This window comes from Haliotis asinina, chromosome 7, assembly GCF_037392515.1.
Source record: "Haliotis asinina isolate JCU_RB_2024 chromosome 7, JCU_Hal_asi_v2, whole genome shotgun sequence".
NCBI classification, from domain to species: domain Eukaryota; kingdom Metazoa; phylum Mollusca; class Gastropoda; order Lepetellida; family Haliotidae; genus Haliotis; species Haliotis asinina.
Window position 1 is genome coordinate 55,979,869 of NC_090286.1, and position 18,601 is coordinate 55,998,469.

The 18,601-nt window shown below is 38.1% G+C and overlaps 1 protein-coding gene across 2 annotated transcripts in view; it reads left to right on the top strand.

Annotated features, from left to right (window-relative positions):
• Positions 1-18,601, top strand: part of LOC137290318 (dystrobrevin beta-like) — a 146,678-nt gene that overhangs the window by 76,132 nt on the left and 51,945 nt on the right. For both annotated transcript variants that reach the window (XM_067821142.1, XM_067821140.1), the window contains exons 7-11: positions 2,667-2,775; positions 3,471-3,637; positions 4,302-4,429; positions 4,783-4,881; positions 6,835-6,937. In XM_067821142.1, the coding sequence (XP_067677243.1) occupies positions 2,667-2,775; positions 3,471-3,637; positions 4,302-4,429; positions 4,783-4,881; positions 6,835-6,937 (606 nt within the window). The remainder of the gene's footprint in view (positions 1-2,666; positions 2,776-3,470; positions 3,638-4,301; positions 4,430-4,782; positions 4,882-6,834; positions 6,938-18,601) is intronic.

Genomic DNA, 18,601 nt, shown 5'->3' on the forward strand with positions numbered 1-18,601 from the left:
TACTGAGAAGGTGTAATCCCTAATATAATTATATAACATGAAACATTTGACCATTTTCGAAAGAATTGCATGTTGATTAAAACTGAAACTCATATACAGGTCTCTTTAGAACAGGACAATTTTCAGTTATTACTGAGAAAAACATGCTTTCATAGGTGTTGCTTTGAAGTGGTTCTGCAGTTGATGCCATAATGTGTTGCTATTAGTGTATGGAGGATTGTATATGTAACATGTGGTAATAATATACTTGGCAGTCAGTGGCAAGCCAGGCAAAGGTGATGATCATTTGACTCTTGACTACTGTATGCTAGAACTTGACTGTTAAAGCTTCTTGTTTAATCATCAATATTATTGAGTGGCGTTTGTGGTATCGGGGAAAGCAGAGCTGACTTATGGATCTCCTTGTCTTTGTTCTTTCTTGGTGACATTTTGGTTCAGGTGCTTGTGCCGACAGGAAGCATGTGATCAACAACTCCAGTGTGGGGGGAGGACTAAATGGATCAGGTGGTCAGGCTAGGTGACCTGGTCGATTACTCGTCATTGTGCCCCAGCGGCGTGTGTGGATCATTGGCTGTAATATTGATTACAGTATTTGTTTCTTGACATGAACATTCACTCTTCTTCAGACTTACGTGTGATTCTCGCCTTTTTATGTTGAGAACTTAATGAATGTAAAGGATAAAATGGCTTTTGTTTCCTATTGAAATATTTCAAAATGTTTTTGCAAAGTGAATTAGCAAATACTCTGCAATATTGTGTACTGCAAAATATTTCTTTGAATGGAATGTTCAGTTTCAGTATCATATTTACAAGGAGTGAGGGGGGTGGGATGGGGTGCAAGCCAGTTTGTATGTCATGCTGTACTGTTGTCCAGTTCACTTTCCAATGTTGATTATGTTGCTAATGTATAAGATGAGCAAGCAAATCAGCCAGTTTGGTGAAAAAGTTATCAGGGCAAGTGATTTTGCATGTGCCTCTGTAAGGGAGTACCCTAGTCGTTTTAGTTATTTCCACCCCCGAAATTTGTAATCATCTGCCTGTAGCAGGCTCTGCAGGTATTGCGGTGAACGCCTTGGTTGCCATAGTGTTATAAAGTACATACTGGACAAAAGACTGTCTGGTATCATGAGATTCATTATGGGGTACGTTTACAGTCTGGATTCATGATTTGGTCATCAGAAGTAATAGGTTCACCTCATTTTTCTGTTTTCCCGGGTTAACTTAAGTGGAAGAAAATAGTGTGAATGAAAAACAAACATGCATACTTACTTCAGCTCTTATTTTGTAATAAATACGCCGGCTTTGCCATATCTAGCGCTGTTCTCGAGGAAACAAAAATAGCTCAGATCGAGACAAACAGCTATATTTGTTCGTGTTTGATTGTAGAAAACTGAGTTTGATTGTTGGTTGTTCCAGTCTTCGGTGATTTCAGTTTTTGGACTCTTCTTACACAGGGAGATGTACTAGATGAGAGTTGAATATTTTTTAAAGCTTGTTTAATGGACATTCTACAAGTTGGTGAGTCAAAAATGAAACATACAGCTTTATGGATTACAACATCTTGTTTATTATGTTGAGCGACCTTTCGATGTAGATTCTTACATCAAGCTTGGAAACGATGTGAGAATCTACACTGAAACATCTCTCAACGTAATAAACAAGAAGTTGTAATCCATAAAGGTGTATGTTTCATTTTTGACATTTTGTGAAAGCACATTATAAAGAATTCTGCTGTTGAGTTTGTCTGAAATTGTAATATGTAGGATAATACTTTACACAGACAATATGATAGCATGCACCAACATGCCATTTTCAACTAGCTAGATGTTCTTTGTTAGTTTTCCTAGGTTCTGTGTTTTTACATTCCATTTCCAGCTGTGTCCCTAAGCAAAGCAGATTTGTTTGGTCACTAGTTCAAATCCCACATTTTGATTCTAAGCCTGTGCAGCATTAGTAGTATTACACATCTCCTGACGTTTTCAGGTTTTCTTGCTCATGGGTTACACAGGCAGTGATATAACACTTTCCAAATTGGTGTTTTGACAGGTTCAGTAATAATTGTGTATTATACCTGTCAGTGTTGGAATTTTATACAGGTCTTATTTTTATCAGGTGACTTTTATATGACAGGCTAGCCAAGCTCAAGAGAACATGTGAAATTGCAGTACATGCTGGTCAGTGAGCAAGTATGAGGTTTTTCGAGCAATTGGCTAAACAGGTAGCCTGGTTGTTAACAAATGATTATTTTGTATGTTATGTCTGTTTAGTTGATCAAGTATCCTGGTTGTTAACAGATGATTACTTTGTATGTTATATCTGTTTAGTTGATCAAGTATCCTGGTTGTTAGCAGATGATTACTTTGTATGTTATATCTGTTTAGTTGATCAAGTATCCTGGTTGTTAGCAGATGATTACTTTGTATGTTATATCTGTTTAGTTGATCAAGTATCCTGGTTGTTAGCAGATGATTACTTTGTATGTTATATCTGTTTAGTTGATCAAGTATCCTGGTTGTTAACAGATGATTACTTTGTATGTTATATCTGTTTAGTTGATCAAGTAGCCTGGTTGTTAGCAGATGACTGTTTTGTACGTTATATCTGTTAGCCTGTTTCATACCAGATGACTACACTGTATGTTAAATGTAGTGATGTTTGTGTTACAGACTAGCCGAGTGAGCGTCAACGATTTCTTGAATGTCCTGATGTGTGACCCCGGCCCCCAGTGTCTGATGTGGCTCCCCGTACTCAACCGGATGGCACATGTGGAGAATGGTAGGAAATATGACATAGGTAGACAGGGGGGTTGACAAGATGCTGTGCTACAGAGAGTGTGTCAGTCCTTCATCATCACATAAGAGTTACTGCGTGTTTTTGCAAGGTGTATTCTCTCGTATGCCATGGGACAAAATGTATTATTATTTGTTATCAGTTTGCAGTGGCTTTGACAGACACTCACCAAGTCATACCATCTTTTTAATTAAGATGCTCAAGTAATTTCATGTACTTTATGAGATGAGATACATTTTGTGACATTTAGATCTTGATTGTCAACTGATTTTTGTGACATTTAGATCTTGATTGTCAACTGATTATCTTAAACTGGGTGCTTCCATTTTGTATAGAGCAAATGCAAGTGACACCGTCAACTTCCTTGATTTAACATGCAGTGGGATAGTCTAGTGGTTGACGCTTTTGCTAGTCATATGAAAGACACAGGTACCCCGCTTGAGTCACAATGGGTGAAGACCATTTCTGGTGTATCCAGCGTAAAAACTCGCTCACTCACTCACTTACACACATGGGGAAGATAGCATATGAAATGATACTGTATCAAACTGTTTAACATGCCAGTCAGTTGACATGGAAAGCTTCTTTCAAGACAGTGACTAGGCAGTCAGAGTGCTGAATATTTATGTAGTTATAAGTATTATTGCCCTCTCCTATCACGTTGACATGATGTGTTTCAGTGCTTCATCCTGTTCAGTGCGAGGGCTGCCACCGAGAATCCTTCACAGGGTTCCGCTACAAGTGCCAGCGATGTTTCAACTACCACCTCTGTCAGGATTGCTTCTGGAGGGGCCGCACATCTGCAAACCATCGCATTGAACATGAAATGAAAGAATACACCACATATGTAAGGAATACTCTCTAGAAGTATCAATCACTGGCTTGTATGGCCCAAACTATACATACTGGCCAATGTGAGACACCTGGAAAAGGTGCTGCTAACTGCAGTTTAACTCTTCACTCACTGAAATCTAAAATATTGTTGGTTTCAGTCATACCAGTTTCATTAATCCAGCATTAAGAATAAAAGTTAGAGAACAGAGAGTAATGGTTTACATTGCCTTGGATTGTTTGTTGCTTGACGGTGTGTTCAGCAGTTTTCCAGCCCTTTCTAAACTGTCAGTAAATAATCAACTTCTGGATCAGGCAATCCAGTGACTAACTTTACACACATCGATCTATGCAATTGGGGTATGTAATAGGGTCAGCTAGCCTGACCGTCTGATCCTGTTTATCACTTGTAATGACACACATGAGTCACAAGAGATGAATTTTTACCCAGATTAGAGAAGGTTGATGTGACTGGCAGTAATGGAGAAAGTTGTGTTTGTTGCAGACGTTGAAAATATTGTCTCCTGAGAAATCACCAATAAAAAAATGTCATGTTGTTACAAACAGTCAGTAATAAAAATGATGTCAATGATGAGAACTCATTCTTTGTTGAAGTCATGATTGCTTGTGAAATAAAATATACAAAACCTAACAAAACTAACTCAAGAACTGAATTGCAGAAATCCCAAGCCAAACAGATTGGTCACTCTATACGGAAGTCCTTCCAGTGTACACCAGTCAAGTCCACTCAGAAAATGCCACACTTTCCTGATGCACCCGAGAAAACCATTGATCTTTCATACATTGTGTGAGTTTCACTTTCTGTCTTAACTTCATGCATAGTGTAAGTTGCACATACCATCTACATTTCATTCATTGTGATAGTTTCCTACTCTGTGCTAGCTTGTGTAATGTTAGGGGACAGTTGTTATTACACTGATTTAGATTATGATGTAAGGAACATGATCCCTAGTCTTTGCTGTGTCTTTGGTTGCCCAGTGTGAGATACAGTCAGTAGATAGTGCGTCTACCATCACAGTGAATGCCGCAGTTGTACACATAGGTCAGTCTGGTGCATGATCCCTCACTCAGTGCATGCTCATTTACATGTGTCTGCAATATTCTGATTTTTGTTGAACTTTTTTGTTGTTGGTTTTTCAGTCCACCAACACCTATACCCGTTCACAATGGATTCCCTGATCACCCCATTATAACGTCAGGGGATGTGTCTTCCCTTGACAGTAGCTCTGCCCCCAGGAGGTGAGTGACAGGTGTTGAGAGGTGCAGAGCACATGGCAGCTACATCAGTGCATGTTTGTGTTGCAGAGTGGATAGCGTATTATCATCCAGTATTGTCTTCACAAGAGATAGCTCATAAGCTGTATTTCCTAGGTGATATTGTTACAGTGGAATTGCATCACACCGCTTAGTAGATCATTATGATGTCATTGGTTACCATGACATCACAATCAAATGACATCACTTAACACTGGTTATCAGTAATTATGTTTTTTTTCCGAGAATACTTTTGGATGAAAAATAAAAACCTCTGGAATAGCCTTTGATATGAATTATATATACACTGATTGATAAATGTTTATAAGTCAACAGACACAAAATTGTGAACTTTTTTTGACCTGTGTTGATCTATTTGATGTCAGAATTCACTTGCATGAGATTTCCCTGATCCTGATGGATCATCCTGTATGCTTGTCTTGTCATATGTCACATACAACTGAATTTAGTTTGCTCATTAGTGGAACTTTCTTGAGATGCTAGTGCTTGCATTATATCATTCAACTTGTGTTGTAAATAGTTTCTAGTTTCAACTATGGTTGCAGAGGCGTTCAGAATATCTGTTTCATTAAAATGGTGAAATGATACACAAGATGATTGGAGAACATTAAAGAGACAAACTTCGAAACTTCACGTTTACAGTGTCTTAGTGGGAAATTTATGCATTATAAATGTCCAATACTTCATGCTTATCTCTTTGTAAGGTTCCTCTCAGTGTCCTCTCAGGGTACAACAGGTGTCCAGTAGGTCATGCTTGTCTCTTTGTAAGGTTCCTCTGAGGGTACAACAGGTGTCCAGTAGGTAATGCTTATCTCTTTGTAAGATTCCTCTCAGTGTCCTCTCAGGGTACAACAGGTGTCCAGTAGGTCATGCTTGTCTCTTTGTAAGGTTCCTCTAAGGGTGCATCTGGTGTCCAGTAGGTCATGCTTATCTCTTTGTGAGGTTCCTCTGAGGGTGCAACAGATGTCCAGGAGGTCATGCTTATCTCTTTGTAAGGTTCCTCTGAGGGTGCAACAGATGTCCAGTAGGTCATGCTTATCTCTTTGTAAGGTTCCTCTCAGTGTCCTCTCAGGGTGCAACAGATGTCCAGTAGGTCATGCTTGTCTCTTTGTAAGGTTCCTCTGAGGGTGCAACAGATGTCCAGTAGGTCATGCTTATCTCTTTGTAAGGTTCCTCTGAGGGTGCAACAGATGTCCAGTAGGTCATGCTTATCTCTTTGTAAGGTTCCTCTGAGGGTGCAACAGATGTCCAGGAGGTCATGCTTATCTCTTCGTAAGGTTCCTCTCAGGTCATAGCAGGTCTCCAGTAGGTCATGCTTGTCACACTGTATAGAGTCAAGAGGAAGATTTGCTGGGCAGTAGGTCCCCAGTACAGAGACCTAACTCACAGAACACAAGGGCAACAATCTGGGCCGTCAAGTGTCACAGTTCCACAGTGATGTTTGTTAGTCAACTCATACAATTTAAGATAAATTTAAACTTATACTGTTACAGTGATAATGTGAATAAACGAAAAGTGTATAAATTTGGTATTAATATAATTTGAAAGTTCAAAGATTTCTGCTGTATCCCCTGTTGGCTCACAGGAGATTAATGTCTGATTGAACCAGTGACTGCCCTCAAGCCAGTTCCCACAAGATTCATGTCTTGTTATTCTGCACAGATCAGTGGCCAGACTGTTGATTGTCTACAAAACTGTCACTCGTACATATGTGACATTTAGCTGATAAGGGGAGACAATCTGAGAGTAGAACCACAAGGAGAGTGGGATTTTATGAGCACTTCTGTGTTGATGGATGTTGACTGTCATGAAGTTCATTTCCATACAGTAAATGTTTTTCAAATACTGTTAATAGAAAAGTCATTGCTAAGATACTGTGATTCTGTTGATTTCACTAGTGCCTCATTTATTCCTCAGCCCCAGTAAACACAATGCAAGTACAGACTCATTTCGGATAGATGATGAACATCGACTGATTGCCCGATACGCCGCCCGTCTAGCAGCTGACAGCTCAAAAGCAGTAAGTAGTTGTGAGTTGATGTGGTGGAATCCATAGGGGAACTGGTCACCAGTAACCAAACACTTTCAAGATTCCAAGGCAGTGCAGGCCTATAATACTCCATTTTGTTCTCCTTCAAATTCCAATGCAGAATATTGCCAATAACCCCGTTCCTTGCCCCCCTTCTAAGTTTCTGAATCTTCCTCAGTATAGTACACTATTCTGGTACTTTGGGGGTTGAGTCTGACCTGGAATTTGAGAATGTGTACTGCCAAATGCAACATATTATGTTGAACAACTTTCTAGAAGGCAGTATGTATTCGTAATTATAACCTGTTAAAGGGGTTAACACGGAAACCACTGGCTTGCCTCATCAAATCTGAGTTGTCTTATATCTGCAAAGATTCCTTATCCTGAAAGGTGGTGGGGTAGCTTAGTGGTTACAGCGTTTGCTCATCATGCAAAAGACATGGGTTTAATTCTCCACATGGGTACAATGTGTGAAGGGAAATTTCTGGTGTCCCATGCCATGATATTGCTGGAATATTGGTGAAGCCTAAAGCACCCCATTCTGTGATATACATCACTCAAAACAACTCACTCACTCCCTACTTATCCTCAGTTACACTCTTGTTTTTCATTCTTCATGCACCAGATGTTTAGTCCAGGTTTACTTCACTGATAACATATGCTTGTGTTCAATTTTGAAAACAAACTTTCATTTTTAAGGATAAACCGTGTAACTCATGCACTCAACACAAATCACCCATTTGTCTATTTTGCACAAACTCAGCTAACAGTGTTAACATGCGACCATTCTCTTTCTTCTTGGGTTATGAATTTGTTTTATTGGATCCTGTTACTATGGTAACTTATCCCAGACGTTGTGGATACTGGTGAAGTAGAGTACTGTGTCACAGTATCATTTAGGTATCACATGAACTTAAAGTGCACGTTAGATGAAACAAGCTCAGGAGATGTTTGTGTTTCCATGGAAACAAGTAGAAAGTTTCTATTGTTATTTGGCACAGAACAGTGTAAGTGTACAGTGACTGGAGTGTGCCAGTTTTGGCCTTCAGCCTCAGTTATATATCAGTAGGAGCCTATTTCTAGTGTCCCCTGCTGTGATATTGTTGGACTATTGCTCAAAGTAAAACCATACTGACTCAGTGTATGAGTGATAAGTCAGTTTAAAGGTGGAAACCCTGTATGGCAATATTGTTTGAAACATGTGTAAAATATCTGTTCTTGTTGTAGTTCTGGGCTGGGAGGTGTACTGGGCTCAGTGTTGTGTTCAAGACTATTTCTGTACCAGTAGCCCTACAAGTCAGTGTTCAGCAAAATAGAACAAATTATATTCACACATTCCCAACATCTGTGCCAGTACAAAGGGACTGTATGCCATGTTCAGATGACTTCACTCAATGTGTTGTGATGTAATCCATTGTTCAGTACCTTGTTCTGGGCTTGTGTTTCATTGATCTGGGTTGTGTTTTTGCTGTGAATAACAGCTGTGTACTATACCTTGATTTTATTACATTGTTTTGGAGATAAATGTCAGGGACAGTGGGCTCTGTCTTTACATATCCTTCATACCCGTGAAGATCTGAGTTAAAATTGATCTTCATCAACCTATGCTTGGCATAGGAGGTGATCGATGGGATCAGGTGGTCAAGCTCTCTGACTTGGTCAACACATCTGACTGGTTTCCAGTTGTGTAGATGAAGGTTCATATTGTTGATCATGGGATGGCCTGGTCATACTGAATTACTTACAAGATTGCTGCTGTGTTGCTGGAATAATGCTGAGCGCAGCAAGCAAATCAGGTCTTTCATTCGGCTGATTACAGGTGGTATCAAAGATCTGTAAATGAGTACTGCCCAAGAAAATATAATGGTCCTCAAGCATTTGAATCATCTTTTGGCTTCCTAAACTAACTTTTGAAGCATCTGTGTGGGAATCTGAATTTTATCATGTTTATTTCTACAGAAATCTCCTTTGATTCATGAATTTCTTTAGTGGTATGCATTCTCCATTAGAGCCTCTAAAGGGACAGAATTCTGTTTTGTGTCTTCTCACATTTCGATCCACCATGCATTGGACCCTAGTTTCAACACTCCAGCATATAAACAGTATGTTATTATTTACAAAACTGTTACATTGTCATCTCACACATGTCCAGTTATATAAGCTATTTTTCCATGTGCTAGATATTTAATTTTTCAACTGTTAAAGTGAAGCTGTCATGGCATAAGCGTAGAATCTGAACTTGAATGTTGCATTGATGGCTTTCACTTAATTTAACTTTCATTGTATTGCCACCAGTCTAGTAACAGAATCTACTTGTATAATGCCTATGAACTCAACTGTAGACCGGATAAACAGAAATATATGAAAGTTCTGAATTGTCGTTTATAATGTGATTTCTATGAAACCAAGAAACCAACAGTCTGTTTCATATGTGGTTAATTGGTTGTTTGTGTACTACAATACATGTACTTTACTTTGTCCAAAGGTGTGAAGACAGTCTTTCAAGTATTCATCCTTTTCTGGATCTTTTTTTTTTACATTTTATGAAAATGATGTCCGAAAATTGTTGATCATTGTTTGTCTTGTTTTTTCGCCATATAAGTTGCATCTGATCCTAAAATTGTTAAATTTTCTCTCTCACTTTCAAATAGACTTGTGCTGCATCGGGCTATGGAGCTATTAATGCAGTGATATGTGATAACCTCCATTAAGCTCCATACATCCCATCCTGTCAGGAGTTTACATTATCCCGCTGGATAGAGCAGACACTTCAGAGTATGTTTGCATCTCGTTTTTTCCTGTTTATGGATATAAGAAGTATGTTTTAGACAGGATCCTTAAAAGCTTAGTGTTTATGATACTATTGAGTAGGCGGAGAAGCACTTCATATTAATGTCTATGTAATAAGCAATCTCTTATAGATCTTACATAGTCATGACGTGGGTTGTTGTTTCAGTCCTAAGCTTTGGTGAATGTTTCAACCTGACTTGTGCTGTTGGCTACCAATTCTGAGATTTTGGTTGTTGTTTCAGTACTAAGGTAGTGGTGGATATTTCAACCTGAGACAATAGTTGTTGTTTAAGTACTAAGATGGTGGTTGGTATTTCAACCTGAGATGGTGGTTGTTGTTTAAGTACTAAGATGGTGGTGGATATTTCAACCTGAGATGTTGGTGGTTGTTTAAGTACTAAGATGGTGGTGGGTATTTCAACCTGAGACAATGGTTGTTGTTTAAGTACTAAGATGGTGGTTGGTATTTCAACCTGAGATGGTGGTTGTTGTTTAAGTACTAAGATGGTGGTGGATATTTCAACCTGAGATGTTGGTGGTTGTTTAAGTACTAAGATGGTGGTGGGTATTTCCACCTGAGATGTTGGTGGTTGTTTCAGTACTAAGGTAGTGGTGGGTATTTCCACCTGAGATGATGGTTGTTGTTTTAGTACTAAGATGGTGGTGGGTATTTCCACCTGAGATGTTGGTGGTTGTTTAAGTACTAAGATGGTGGTGGGTATTTCCACCTGAGATGTTGGTGGTTGTTTAAGTACTAAGATGGTGGTGGGTATTTCAACCTGAGATGATGGTTGTTGTTTTAGTACTAAGATGGTGGTGGGTATTTCAACCTGAGATGTTGGTGGTTGTTTCAGTACTAAGGTAGTGGTGGGTATTTCCACCTGAGATGTTGGTGGTTGTTTAAGTACTAAGATGATGGTGGGTATTTCCACCTGAGATGATGGTTGTTGTTTTAGTACTAAGATGGTGGTGGGTATTTCAACCTGAGATGTTGGTGGTTGTTTAAGTACTAAGATGGTGGTGGGTATTTCCACCTGAGATGTTGGTGGTTGTTTAAGTACTAAGATGGTGGTGGGTATTTCAACCTGAGATGTTGGTGGTTGTTTAAGTACTAAGATGGTGGTGGGTATTTCCACTTGAGATGTTGGTGGTTGTTTAAGTACTAAGATGGTGGTGGGTATTTCCACCTGAGATGTTGGTGGTTGTTTAAGTACTAAGATGGTGGTGGGTATTTCCACCTGAGATGTTGGTGGTTGTTTCAGTTCTGAACTTCGGTAACTTCGCTTGATATTTCAACCTGAGGTGATATTTGTTGTTTTAGTTCTAAGCCAGTGGTAGATATTTCAACCAGAGATGTTGGTTGTTGTTTCTTATTTGAAATGTTGGTTGTTGTTTCAGGCCTGAGATGTTGTTCATTGCTTCAGCTTTGAGCTTGGGTTGATGTTTCAGCCTTAAATGTTGGTTAATATTGCAGCTCTTAATAACTGAAGTGAGAATCAAATCTTTTTCTCTAACATGAAGGGACAATATTTATGATAATATTAATGTGCTTAATTAATATAAATTTGAATTTGAAACTACAATACAAGATTAACAAGTTTTTTTGTTGATGCAGAATGCTAACCTCAGTAAAACATCTCAGTAATTGTCAATTAAAGTTGAGATCTCTAACTCTTGGCTGCATATTGATTTGGTCTTTTGCCCTTTTTCATAGAAATGCAAATTTAACATTGTATTAAAATGAAAAAATATCCATTTATTCGTGGTTGTGCTTGAGATAAGAGGACCTGCGTGCTGTGTTGACATGATCGCATGTTAAAGTCATCATGTTATGTGTGGTATGAGCGCAGACACTGATGCGAGGAAATGAGACGTCCTCAAAGGTTTTATTTGCGAATAAATCAATTCTTGATATTGACTGTTTTTACAGAATGTTTTGAGAACTTTAAAGCATATGGAATAATTTGATGAGGAACACTTTGTGCAAGGGTTTAGTGCTTTCAAAGGGCCATGACAAAACACATGGCTTGTGATTTAATACAGCTGTCAATAGCTGGTTTGTGGAAGGGTGTACAATGCGTGTTATGGTTAGAAGGAGCTGTATATACATGTCAAAGGGTTGGACAGGAGACCAAAATCAAGTATAAAAGAAACTCAACAAGAGTAATTTTTCATTTGTTTCAGAATTCTTTTCAATATTTATCACTCTTGTTACATACAGCCTAAAACATTGTTTTGCATTAAAAAAATAGTTGTAGATTTTCAGACAGAATATTATACAAAAATGCTTGAAACTGCCCCATTGGACAAGTTGGCCAGTCTATGACTTTCCACAATAGGTTATATTTTTCACAATTTTCTAAACTAAATGCCTTTTATGAAGTCAAATATGGGAAAAAAAGATCAATCCTTATTTTGTTCAAAATTGGGATTTTGGGGTACTATTGGTTTTATGTTGTCAGTATTGTAAAGATATACCTTGACGCACTCAGTGCAGTAATGTAGATATGGGTGTTAAACAGGTAGATAAAATCATTTCTTAGACTGAGACTTCAGTTTTACAGTTCTGCGGGTTTTATTTGAGAGGCGTTTTCACCATGTACTTTGATATTACTCTCAGTGATGTACACCTAAGGATTGAGGATCTTTTCCTTCTGTGCACAGGCCATGCCTGGTCATCCATGGATTGGATGATTCCTATTTGGGCTTTCTTATTTATTACCTTCAATGCAGACTTGGGGGGACTGTTGAAATCTGGATAGTTGAGGTCAAGATAAATTCCTTTGATCACTGGTTTGTCTGGTCCACACGGTATTATTTACTGCTGTAATTCCATCAACAGTCATATGTATAGTGTTCCCCCTAGGGTTCAGAAGGGGCAGGGTAAATTCATGGACAAAGGGCACTTCATAACCTAAAAGGGCATGTTGGTGGGGATTATTGAAAAAATAACAAAATGTATATGAAGTCAAATTATCTTATTATAATCTCAATTCAGTTCGTTTTTACTCTCCTCGGTTTGTATTTTAAGATTAGAATTTGAAAAAAAGGCATTTCAAGACATTAGTCTGTTATCATGTTTGTTCACAGTTTCAGAAAACACACAAACAACAATTTACAGTTTTCTTTTCTTCCTTGCCAAGTATTTGTTCACAACTTTCTTCAAGTCAGTGTCTGAAGCTGAAGATGCATTCAGGCTAATCATGAGAAGCCTGTTGCAATTTAGAACACCGAGTCTGTTTCAGAGATCCATTTCTGCCCTTGGTATTCCACTTGGAGCATAATGAACAAAACATCTTTCCCTTCATTTTGTCATCTTTTGAGTACCTCAGCCAGGGCTGGTTTTGTTGCCAATTTGTGTCAAGTACAGTTTTGTGACCACCATCTTCTTCTTTGTTTGATTAACTGCCTCTGACTCCTGTGTTCTTCAGTTGTCATAGGAAACTACCTCTGACCTGTCTAATTCCGGCCTGAAAAACAGTATACAAAGTTAAAATATCATACTAAAAATAATTTAAGATAGTAAAATTTGAAATCATGATGCCATTTACCAGGACAAATAATGAAATAATACAAGTTCAGTTTCAAATTGCCGATGGATTAAAAATGGCGGACATTTTCGAGTTACAGATTTTCACCTATATGGCACAGTCATATGAATATCAGTCCCCAAACTCACAAAATTCATCCCATGTAATCCACAGATCGTTGTGTCTAGCAAATAAAGATATTATATGAATGGCACATGAAAAAGAATCGGCAATCAACAGCTTTAAAATTACGAACTTAGAGGCACATACCGGTTTGCAGTGAAGAAATCTATCAGTCGGCGACACTTCCTTGCTTCAGTCTTCACCACTTCTTCTCTTTTCCTCTTGATTCTTTCCTTGGTAGCCATTGTCATTCATAAGACAAATTATACTCCTTTGACTTTGCTGTGGTTTATATGCCAATTTCATTAATCGTTATAAAAACAATATCATGACCCTCAAGAAAGGGGGAAAACACCACCCTTCCTAAAATCTGGAAACTACACACTCGTCATAGTAAGCGACTGCAATTGAGGCGAAAAGGGCAGGGCGCAAAATTTTATCGGGCAGGGTGCAAAATAAAAAGGGCAGGGCTCAAAAATCAAAGGGCAGGGCGCTGCACCCTCCTAAATGTGCCTAGGGGGAACACTAATGTATTACTAGCAGCTGTCTCTGTTCACTTGATATAACTGTTGTGTTCCTGAGGCTGATAGTGGTGTGGGCTCCCATGACGTGAGCGACCCCATTGCAGTTCACTTACACATGATCAATGACCTTTAAGACAGTTACTAACAATGCCAGGAAAGTGATGGCAGCATCACAAGGGTAATAAGGATGGATGGGAGGGAGAGGTGTAGACAGTTGAGCCTCTGATATGGAGGGATCTCAAGACACTGATGCCTAGCCATTGACCTTATATGTTACATGTATTGTTTTTGTTCAGGAATGTGTCAGTGGCAAATGGTTGTTGGAGCTCGCCTGAATCAATAGCATATTGGTTTCTGGAAAATTTTGGTAAAGTATTCAGAATCATTTGTGTGAACTGATATGTTGGGTTATGGACCGATCATGATATTATGAAGCTGTGTCAGATGTTTCTGAGGGTGATTACTTCAATCTTCCTTTGAAACCTAACTTCTCTTCACCTTCAGTTGCCTTAAAATCATCTACCTTACTGTAGACATAACTTTTCTCCCTCTCTACATGGGAATGGTCATATTAGGGTTTAGGGTCTAAGGACAGTACTAAATTTTATTATCATGACAGCTGCCCACCCCTAATATAAATTATTAGTCTGTAAATAGTGATCATGCATGTACCAAAAATAATAATGTTCCTTTAGTGACGGGCCCAACCATACAGTTATGATATTTGGGTACACCTCTTTCGCTGAGGCATTTTCATAACCCCTTAGACCCCCCACACCCTACCCCTGTGGATGACCAGTCCCTAAATTATGTCCTGCTCGATTCAATCTAGACAGTTATATATGTCCTGTAAAACTAACCGCATACTGATGACGTCATTTGATTTAGAAACAAATCTATTCCATGCCTGAATGCGAGCAATCACTTGTTCTTTTATCTGCTCGTTTTGTTGGAAAAGACGCTGATGTGTAATAAAATGGATCAATCAAGCAAATTAACAGTTATCCATCACTGAGTTCACTGTAAATGTTCAGTATTTAATTCACACAATCAATAGCAGGGCAGCTGGGGTCCTGTGTCTTCTGTCTCCCCAGCTTTCAGGCATTATTGGACTGGAGACTGACGCTGGTCAATAATTCCAACCAAAGTGCATTGCTTAAGGTATCCACAGGAATGTTATCCAATATACACCGTCATGGCTTCTGATTAAACTCAATACTATTTTTCCACAAATTTTTGGCAAAGGGATATTGGCACTAACAAGCTGTTAAACTTTTGACTGAAATTGTTAGCTTTTTCTAAATTTTAGCTTTTTTAAAGATTGGTGATTTTAAGAACCAATATCTTGAAAATAAAGGCATACATTGTTATTGTGTGAGAGTTTCTACATTTTTTTTGTCATACATTTTTCTATAGTAGCAGTATTTGTTCAGCAATAATAACATTGTGTGAGATGTTTGGGTTACCTGCTTGATAAAAGGACCTTCAAAAACATTTCATTGAAGGTTAAGGAGGCTGAAATCTATTTCAACTCTTGGATACCCATGGATGCTATTGTTCTACAACATCACTTAAGATGTAATTTTTTACTGTAAACAACCATCTCCTGCACAATGTCCTGTTGTATAACACAGTGTCCTGGTAATTGAGAACTTCAAGACACTAACTGGTTTGCCTGGTGGATACCTGCAGACATATCAATGTTATCAGTGTAGGGCAGGGTAGTGATGATTTGGTTAGGTAAAGGTCAGGTTAGGTAATTACCTGTGGTGTATAAGTCATAGTTCGTCATGGTAACGAAAGTAGTTTTTCTGGATGTACAGGGAAATTCACTTCAGGTCTTTTCATGGTATGATTAAAATTGCTAACTTGTATTTTTCCAGTGTGATAAGCATTTTCCCATTTTTTGCCATTGAACAATCTTATCTCTTTTTTCACAGTGTGACATCAATCAACATTTCATTCATGAAAAACGAAAATAATAGAGAGCTACCAATTTGGACACTCAAAATAGTACGTCTAAATGTTACCATTACATCTTGCGCCCACTTCACATTCCTTTAAGTACTTTCATTATCATCCTCACCAAAATATATCATGCAAACATAGCTTCTAGGGGCTTACTGAATCAGATGTTTTTTATGCCTCTAAAGGGACTCTAATGCCATGTATCTGTTAATTTTTCTTTGTATTTTATTGTTGTTTTTTGGTAAGTTTATAGACATTTGAACTTAGGTACATGTTGCTGAATTGCTCTGTAATGGTTGTGTAATGGGGGATGCAGTCTATCCACTTCTCGCAGCAGAATTGAACTTCTACGTGTCTTAAGTAGGGACTCTAAAGGTGTGCATTTCATAATTTTCTATTCAATTTCTTAATTTGTCACTTTTATAAATGTTTGAAATTAGACTCTATTCAACCTATTCGTTCCATTCAACAGGCGGTCTACGCTATCCATTTAGCTTAGATGTGCGTTTTTTAGAAACTCTAAAAGTGTGCATCTAATATTTTGTTTTTGTATTTTATAGTTTTTTTTTGTATGTATAGAGACATTTAAATAAATGTTTTGGAATATCTCTCTGATGATAGTGAAATAGGGGATTAAGTCTATCCACTTCTCCACAAAAACTGCTCAGCATAATTGATTAAGCTTATACCTGTGTTTCATTGGGTCTTGAAAGGTGAATATCTCACAGTTGCATAGATGTATATTGAGCTCGTTTAATAGAAATTAATCACAAGAGCACACTCAGTGTTGGGAACTCTTCCTACAGCAGCGGGGGCATCTGTGTCTCTGGACACAATTTTGGTCTTCTTAATAAAATGTTTAATGTCCCATGTTCTTTTTGAAAAACCTTTTTAATAATTCTTTTCAACATGAATTTGTGATCACAATGTTAACTATGCCAGTGGTATTGAATAGAGATATCCTATCAAACTTACCTTGTTGTTGTTACATGTCCGAAATTGTAGGAGCATGTAGTTCTCAAGGAACAATTAGAAATCTAATAAATATTTTTTGAACAAAGTTAATTTTTCACAACATTTTGACAGATCAGTGAAGAAATCCTCAACATCTGAGGATCTGCCATTGTGTGAAAAATCTATAGCCATGTGGATTTAGGTGTACATGAAGGGCTCACTCTCCATGTTCTAACTTCATGTTTGATCTGTATTGTTAATGCAGGTATGTTTCTTGTTTGTGGCATACCCGTGAAGATCAGGGATAGAATGTATCATCAGTAATCCATGCTGATTGAGTTGTCTTATCCCATTTGTGTAGATTGATGTTCATACTGTTGATGTCTAGATAGTCTTGCCTTGGCCTGATTATTTGCAAACTGACCCCATATAGCTGGAATATTGCTGAGTGCGGCATAAAACTAAACTCACTGACTGTTTGTGTCAGCTGAGTGATGTTAATTCTATAAGAAGGATTGTGAGTTACTTCTTCAGTGTCAGAGAATCATGATTGGGGAACTTGAAGCCAGAGTTTGATGGACGGAAACATATTTCTGGACCGTTGGAGGCGTGCAGCTTCATTAGCTTGATACATTTATCTTGTTTTATCAAAAAGTGCCTCCATCTGTCTGTATCTGCTGCTGAAAGCTGGCTGCTGCTTGCAATCCTGAAACAGGTACCTCCGGGCTTACAATTAGACTCTGACATTTGCCAGTGTCAATTTTCCCCTTTATTTTCACTTACTTTTAACTAAAAATGGGGCCTTTAGTCATCCAAGAAGGGTTTGACGTCAGACAATTGCAGCATGTTCTGAGTGAACAGTCAAATGTTTTCCCCTGAAGCTTCAATAATGAGTGAGAGCATGGATATTGTTTATGACCAGATGAAGGGAAGATAACTCTAATTGTTGCCTCTTTTTTGAAAACATCATGATATGGAATCGATAAAATAACTCTTTCCTTAAGGTTTATTTTCGCTTTTGATGGACTTATACCTGCTGGAAAGATTTTGTTTTTGACCTTGGTGAACATGTCAGTGAGCCTTGGTCCTGCCATTGTGTTTGGATATGAAAGGGTAATTGCTTGTAGCGAGACCTGCAGCTGAGGCAGCAGGATATTACTGTATGCACTATGCTGTTCCAGTTTTTTTTTATTCATCAAATAATGGTTTTCACTTTTCCTGAATAGAGTTTGAAATTGATATTGATATTTTTTTTATTTTTTATGTATTTTTTTATTTGTATGCTGCATTAGGAGACAATTGTCTGCTGCTGAATCGGTAACAAACATGCTGAAAGAAAGATTCTTTGATTGCCTGCTCATTATAGCAGAAAACTATGCTGTGCCATGTTGAACTGTAAATTATTGGGAGTGTTGAATTGATATACATCAGTAATTTTCATGGGGGTAAAATGTATATGTTTATTTGGACTGATATTTTCATGAACGTGGTGCCCTTTTCTATGTGATCGATTAGATTCCAGAGGAAATATTTAGAGATATGTCATATTAAAACCGCAGATATTGTGAAAGTAAATGTTTATCATCAAATACCACTTACTGTTAATGAGATGTGTTGTAAAGTGTGTATTCAACATCCTGATTTCACTGTTACTCGTTAGTGGAGTTACCAATGTTACCTGTGTCGACATGCGTGTAGTCCTGATGGGTCACATGTCCAGCTGTCCATTATTTGATGAATGGTTGGGTCTCTTTGTTCTCGTGTTT